This window comes from Phacochoerus africanus, chromosome 7 (assembly GCF_016906955.1).
Source record: "Phacochoerus africanus isolate WHEZ1 chromosome 7, ROS_Pafr_v1, whole genome shotgun sequence".
Classification (NCBI taxonomy): Eukaryota; Metazoa; Chordata; class Mammalia; order Artiodactyla; family Suidae; genus Phacochoerus; species Phacochoerus africanus.
This window is the reverse complement of record NC_062550.1, coordinates 20,171,781-20,179,608: the sequence shown is the minus strand read 5'-3', so window position 1 is coordinate 20,179,608 and position 7,828 is coordinate 20,171,781. Positions and strand designations below refer to the sequence as shown.

At 47.9% G+C, this 7,828-nt stretch overlaps 1 protein-coding gene across 1 annotated transcript; it reads left to right on the top strand.

The window, feature by feature from the left end:
* The first annotated feature begins 1,525 nt into the window (after positions 1-1,525).
* Positions 1,526-6,778, top strand: LOC125130848 (keratin, type II cytoskeletal 6A-like). Its single transcript, XM_047786694.1, has 9 exons — positions 1,526-2,124; positions 3,049-3,263; positions 3,585-3,645; positions 3,803-3,898; positions 4,025-4,189; positions 4,662-4,787; positions 5,545-5,765; positions 5,983-6,017; positions 6,128-6,778. Exons 1-9 carry the CDS (start codon positions 1,609-1,611, stop codon positions 6,367-6,369), a joined length of 1,677 nt encoding a protein of 558 aa, XP_047642650.1. The 5' UTR covers positions 1,526-1,608; the 3' UTR covers positions 6,370-6,778.
* The last annotated feature ends 1,050 nt before the right edge of the window (positions 6,779-7,828 follow it).

Sequence of the window (7,828 nt, the reverse complement as noted above, 5' to 3'; positions counted from 1 at the left end):
AAATTGAGAGAAAACGTAGATATAGAAGACAATGTACATATACCACATAATAATTGCAAAAGAGAATATGTATTTTATATATATACACATATATGAATAAAACATATGGGCTTGCTCTCCACATATATCCTCCCATCTCTCCTGTTCTTTCCCTCTCTCTCTTTCATAAACACACACACACACACACACACACACACACACACACACACACACACGAGCATCACACATACCCCAGGACAAGCACAAAACATCCAAATGAAGTTACTAGAGAGATACACCAGGAACTAGGAACACTGCTTGTCTCCCTATACAAGATGGGGTGTCTGGGGAATGGCTTTGAATATTTATTTGTTCATCCTTAAACATGAATTTTTAAAAAATTTTTAAGCAAATAAATGTGTAAATAACAATACTCAATATATTAATGGGAATTCTAGCACATCTATATCTGGAATGTTTAAATAGCTTTTTTAGCTTCTAGTTTTAACAGTCATCTTACAGGCTACATCATGACCATGCAATGGTAAACTCCAAGAACGGACAACTTCACAGGAAAAATAAGTTGGCGACTTTTGCAAATAAAAAGTGAGGGGAAAATTGAAGAGGGATTAAAGGATTTAATTTATTTTAAAGACATTATTTAAAAGACATATTACCAAAATACAATATGTGGGGTTTACGTGGATCTTGATTAGGACAATCAAAATATAAAATATAATGAACAGAGAAAAGTTTGAGTATTAAACATCATTTCTTGGTGTTAATGAATATACAAAAATTTAAGGTATTTTGGTTAATTTTTGAAAGTCTGTCATTTAGGCTAAATATACTATTATATACTAAAGAAATGATATGATCTCTGAGATTCGCTTTCAAATATTTTAGGACTGACAGGGAATTGTGAGGGAGTATAGAAGAAGTAAGGTTGACAATGAGATAATTATTTTTAAAAGTTTATTGATCAATATATACACCTAATTATGTTGTTATTCAACATACTTACCTGAGTGAAATTTTAAGTGAAAGAAAAAATTCATATTTAAATTTCATATCAATAAAAAGAATTATAATTACAGTTAAGGGATATGCAATGGTTTAGTTTATCTACAGCATCTCCTGTGGTTTAGTTTATCTACAGTATCTCCTGGGAGTATCTCCCGGTGGAGAAGAGCCTCGGTACATTTCTCTCTCTCTCTTTCTCACACACACACACACAAACACACACACACACACACGTATAAAGGTTTATACGCATAACGTATAAATCTTTCTGTAAGACAATGACTAACTCCCAGCTCAGAGAGTTGAGAATAGTCTTATTGTACTGAAATCAAGTCAAAGCTGGAAGGCAGGAGAAATTCTCCCTGACTAAAGGAAACCAAAAATGCAATCCTCATATTTCATAACATTTCTAATAACCCAGATGTGATCTCACTGTTTGCAAAGCCCAGCCCTTCCCAAACCTGCAAGCTCACCTTCCAGGACTGAGCCCAGCCCCTCTTCTCCATATATAAGCTGCTGCTGGGAAGCTCCTCTCACAGATCTGCTCCCCTCAGCTCTACCCTCCACCTCTCACGCCTTTCTTCAGCCTTCTCATCCTCAGGAACCATGTCTTGCAAATCCATCGTGAGGAGCCAAAGCAGCGGCCGCCGGGGCTTCAGCGCCAGCTCAGCCAGAGTGCCCGGGGTCTGCCGCTCTGGCTTCAGCACTGTCTCCGTGTCCCGCTCCAGGGGCAGTGGTGGCCTGTCTGGAGTGTGTGGAGGAGCTGGTTTTGGCAGCCGCAGCCTCTATAGCCTGGGGGGCTCCAAGAGGATCTCCATCGGTGGTGGATATGGCGGCGGAGTTGGGGCTGGCTTCGGCTTTGGAGGTGGAGCCAGGAGTGGATTTGGTTTTGGTGCTGGTAGTGGTGGCTTTGGGCTCGGTGGTGGAGCTGGCTTTGTTGGGGGCTATGGGGGCTCTGGCTTCCCTGTGTGCCCCCCCAGAGGCATCCAAGAGGTCACCATCAACCAGAACCTCCTCACCCCTCTGAACCTGCAAATCGACCCCACCATCCAGCGGGTGAGGACCGAGGAGCGGGAGCAGATCAAGACCCTCAACAACAAGTTCGCCTCCTTCATCGACAAGGTGAGCCTGGAGCACCTGCCCTCCACTGGGATTTCAGCCCCCAAACTAAAGAACCAACCCCTGAGTCCTACCAGGGAGAGACTCAGGACAGGGGGAGGAGGGGACTCAGGCCAGCTCTCCACTGGGATGCAGGACAGGCTCTGTGTGGACAGGAGGCAGGAGGGGATGGGAATCGTTCAGAACCGCCGATCCCTTGAAGGTCTCTCATTTCTGCCTGGAAAGAATTCTCAGCTCTTGATAACCCTGAAGCAAAGGAAAGGGAAGGAGGGCAAGGAACGGGTTAGCCTGACCTTCTGAAGGGTCTCACAAATTAAAAACAGAATTACAGTGGAAACTGCTCTAGAGCCCTACAGAGGGGGGAAACAAGAGGAACGAAAATAAAAGAGAAAAGGACATTCTAGCGGGAAAAAAGACTCAGAACGAAGTACATATCCATAGAAATACGCAATCTGCAGAACCAGAGTTGGACTATTAAGGGAGTTGGTTTCAGAGGAGACTCATGCACTGAATGGGAAAAGAAACTGGAATTCAGTTATTAATAGGATTCAAACTTAATCGTTAGTTTCTACATATTTGGGGACACTTTAATGGAGGTATAATTTCCAAGAAAACTGTGCAATACACCAAAGAAACACTACTGTAAACTAGTCTGTGACTGTGCTTATGAAGAGGAATAAATGAAACTTTGAAAGACAGTGACAGCCTCCATACCTTAGAGGAAGGTACCTTAAAACTTCAAGGAAGAACCTAGCCAGTGATAGCTATGTGCTGTCAAGGAAAACACAACTGGCAGCCTGAGTCTCTGTACATGCTCTGGAGTAGCCCAGCCTCATGGAGACCACCCAGGTCTGCTTGGGGACCAGTCAACTCACATCTCTCTCTTCCGTCTTTTGTCTGGCAAATAACCATCTGCTCTTCCTCCAGGTCCGATTCCTGGAGCAGCAGAACAAGGTGCTGGACACCAAGTGGACCCTGCTGCAGGAGCAGGGCATCAAGACTGTCAGGCAGAACCTGGAGCCTTTGTTCGAGCAGTACATCAGCGAGCTCAGGAGACAGCTGGACAGCATCCTGGGGGAGAGAGGCCGCCTGGACTCAGAGCTCAGGGGGATGCAGGACCTGGTGGAGGACTTCAAGAGGAAGTGAGTGACAGGAGAGAAGGGGGCTCAGTTTCCTGAAGCCCACACTTCAAGTCTCTTGGATGACCAGGTCCACATGAGGGCATGATTCCCAGGCAAATATGGCCATGGAAATGAAACCAAAATCACTGCCTATACCCAGACCCAAAAGAACAACAGGGCCAGCCAGGTGGGTGGGGAGCGTAAAGAAATAACCAATTTCGGGAACACAGAGCTCATCTCTTAGGCTTGCTGGCAGGAAAGTTCCATTTGGGCATCCCAGGGTGTCTGCTGTGTATCAGCTTCACCACTGGCTCAAGTACGTCTCGTCCTCTCTAATTCCAGGTATGAAGAGGAGATCAACAAGCGCACAGCAGCCGAGAATGAATTTGTGAATCTGAAGAAGGTGAGCTGAGTAAGGTCGGGGGTTCATGCTTCTTTGCAGAAAGAGAGCACTCTGGGTCCCTGCCCGCAGCCAAGGGAAGAATAAGCAGGGAGACCAAAAGGTGGCTAGACTGGGAAGGAGGGTTCATCTGACTGTCAGTTTTTGTCTTCTTTCTCAGAATGTGGATACTGCCTACATGAATAAGGTTGAACTACAAGCCAAGGTCGACTCGCTCACAGATGAGATCAACTTCCTAAGAGCCTTCTATGACGCAGTAAGCATCTCCCCTCACCTTGCTCGAGTCACTCTGACGAGACTCTGAGAGGGCTGGAAAGCTTGGGCTCGGGTACGTCTGTAAATGTCACAGGCAAAGACAACCTAAGGATGTCGCGTTCTGCAGGAACTGGCTCAGATGCAAACCCACATCTCAGACACGTCTGTGGTCCTCTCCATGGACAACAACCGCAACCTGGACCTGGACAGCATCATCGCTGAAGTCAAAGCCCAATATGAGGAGATTGCTCAGAGGAGCCGGGCTGAGGCTGAGTCCTGGTACCAGTCCAAGGTGGGTGGTGCGGGGGCAGCTCATGAAGCCTCCCTGGGCCTCCTCCTTGAAGGCCACCATGGCTACAGACTTCCCTGGGGAAATCTCCTTCTAGGAAGCTGGGGTCCTCTCACAGCGATGTGCCCCCTGCCCTAACAGAGTAGATCTTTGCAGCAGTTAGGTCCAAGTCGAGGAAACCAAAGAACCCAAAGGCAAGACAAAAGCTACTGTAGATAAGATCTTTGCGTCGCCTTCACCCTGATGCTGGTTCTCAGAAACCACGCAGAACACTCTTGACCCTGGAGTGAACTAGGCAGTCAGTGGTCCTAGCAGGGATGGTCTGCCGTGGGTGTAGAAGAGCAATGATCTTGCGGTGTCCCTTTTCCTAAAACGTCTCGTGGGAAAGCTAGGAGCATTAATTTGTTAAATGCGTGACAGCCACCATTGCCACGTGAAGCCCACGTAAAGCACCCTCTCTCCCTCTGGCTTATAGTATGAGGAGCTGCGGGTCACAGCGGGCAGGCACGGAGATGACCTGCGCAACACCAAGCAGGAGATCTCCGAGATCAACCGCATGATCCAGAGGCTGCGGTCTGAGATCGACCACGTCAAGAAGCAGGTATGGTGGGGACCATGGAGCTTAAACCATTGTTTTTCTTAGACCAGCAGGCATTCATCAGCCACATTTGGGAAATTTCTTGCACTGAGGGCCCAGCAGGGAGAGGAAGGCACACAGTTACCCCCTCAGTGAGTTCCTAAGGACTTCAGCCAAGGGGCATGTAGTAAACTCATGACGGGCCCAATCCTGACGGGCCCGTGGTACAAAGATACAGTCTAGAGGCACTGAAAAGAGAACCCATGTAAGAAACAAGCCGGTAGAGAAAAGAACCAGCCAGAAAGAGTGAGGGAGACTGCTGAAAAATCACTCCGAATGAACGTGAAAAAGAAAGTCTCGGAAAGACAAGGATCAAAATAAGCACTGTCCAAAAATATGAGTTGGAAGGGAAGCAAGGTCTCCACAGTTTAATGTCAAATCATCACCTCCCAGAGAATGTTTGTGGCATCGCCTAAGAGAATGAGCATCCGCTGTCAGCATTCCAAACAATCCAGTGGATCTATTCCGTCCCATGTCCCCTGATCTTGTATCTGCTGTGCTATCTTCCAGCAGTCACCAGCCCATCCTCGCTACGATGCTCCACACAGAAGGGCATAGGTTTTCTCTAGTCTCTCCTAGGCTAGTTAAGGCTTGCAGAACCGACAAAGACTCGACCAAAGGGTCCTCGCTCCAGAACTCTTCCGAAGTGGGAAGGAGGTACCATGGTTAGTCTGCTCTGGAGATCAGGTTGCTAGTTCCCTCTGCTTATCTTGTCCTCTAGTGCGCCAGCCTGCAGTCTGCCATCGCTGATGCCGAGCAGCGTGGGGAGATGGCCCTCAAGGATGCCAGGAACAAGCTGGCCGAGCTGGAGGATGCCCTGCTTAAGGCCAAGCAGGACATGGCCAGGCTGCTGAAGGAGTACCAGGAGCTCATGAACGCCAAGCTGGCCCTGGACGTGGAGATTGCCACCTACAGGAAGCTGCTGGAAGGCGAGGAGTGCAGGTGGGTAACTCACACAACCCCCTCAAACATCTGGGGCCATCTCCAAGAGGTCCAGTCACAACCTCAAGCCGAAGGCCGTCTAGTCTTGGCCATGATGCTACCCTCAGAAAACCACTTAGGAAGAGCATTCCCCACGGACTCTCCTCACGAAGGGGTCTGCACAGCAGTCCAGCTGTGACTCTCAGGTCCCATGATGGCCCTGTCTCCTCTCTCCTAGGCTGAATGGGGAAGGCGTTGGACAAGTCAACATCTGTAAGTAGCTTTGCGTGCCCCCTCCCTTGTCCTTGTGCTCTTCTGACGGGACTCAGTCTGGCAGAATGGGTCAGCGTGTCTTGTGCTGATCTTGTCCCTTCCCTCCACAGCTGTGGTGCAGTCCACCGTCTCCAGCGGCTATGGCGGTGCCGGCGGTGTCGGCAGTGGCTTGGGCCTGGGTGGAGGCAGTGGCTATGCCTACAGCAGTGGTCACTGCCTTGGAGGTGGCTTCAGTTCTGGCAGTGGCAGAGCCATAGGCGGTGGCCTCAGCTCCTCTGGGGGCAGCAGTTCCACCATCAAATACACCACCACCTCCTCCTCCTCTTCCAGCAGGAAGGGCTACAGGCACTGAAGTCCTGCCATGTGCTTTTGGTCCCACAATGTCTCTGGCCCCCTCTCCAGCTGGACTGCCCTCTCCTCCCGGTGCTTCCTCTCTCCTGCTTCCTTCTTCTCTTACTCTTTGCGTTAGAATGTGAGGTTGCTGCGTGCCCTCCCCTCCTCTCTGCCAACACCTACTCCACCTGAGCTTTCATTGTTCAACACTGGAAGGTCATTGCCTGGGTTCTGATCCAGATCCGAGCAATTCCCCTTGCTCTCCAGTTGTCCAGGATTCCCCATCTTACAGGTGTTGCGTCTTCTCTTTTGATGTTCATGAAAGCACAAATGACTAGTTCTATGATGTACAGGGTCTGGATCCCTGTGATGCTTCCTCTGCTCTCTGCTCACTTGTAATTGCTAAATAAAGCAGATTCATAATACAATGCATTATTTCATTGCCTTGATTTGTTATCAGTGGTTTCAATCATTTAATCCAACAAATGCACGTTCATGTAGTAAAGATATTTCCAGTCCCTTTGTATTTCACTCTCTTCCTTAATTGAATCACAACTGCCAACATTTTGGCACCCTAATTCTCAGGTGGCCTTCCCAGGTAGGATTTCATCTAAATGTTTGGCTAGTGCAGTTGGAGGAATCTGGTCCATCATCATGTATATATTTCTTTGTATTGCTTGTAATAGTTAGTAATGGCTTAGTTCTCTCTTTTGTCTCTAAGACCACTGCACCTCAGCCCCCAGGGATCAACCCTAAAGGCTCATTTGGAGAAGATATGTCTGGCCAATCAGAGCAAAAGAACATTTTATGAGACAGTAAGGTATTTGATTTTTTCCTTAGAATTAACTTCATGACCAAAAAACTTGCCTGACAAGGGGTATCAAGGGAAATGAAAGTGCATACTTCTCAAGTGCAATTCTACTTCTAGAAATATATCTTGAGGAAATGGTACAAATGCAGGAAGGTGTGTCTGTGAATGTGACTTTCAACTATCCTCACAGCCGGAAAAATTTAATCACTATTACTGTCAAATTCAGCATCCAAAGACTTATGAACAAAATTCAGATGCTGGATTCTTTTATTGATTGATTGACTGATTGATTGATTGATTGATTGTCTTTTTGTCTTTTTAGGGCCACACTCTTGGCATATGGGTGTTCCCAGGCTAGGGGTCTAATCGGAGCTGTAGCCACTGGCCCATGCCACAGCCACAGCAACTTGGGATCCGAACTGTGTCTGCGACCTACCACAGCTCATGGCAATGCCGGATCCTCAACCCACTGAGCAGGGCCAGGGATTGAACTCACAACCTCACAGTTCCTAGTCGGATTTATTTCCACTGCGCCACAACAGGAACTCCCAGATGCTGGATTCTTAAATTGTCACAGCAAAACAAGAATGGAAATTCTCACCTTCTCATACACTAAGACTCTCACGAAGGTGGTGAAGCTGATCCTTCATCTCCCCTCTGGCGTGCC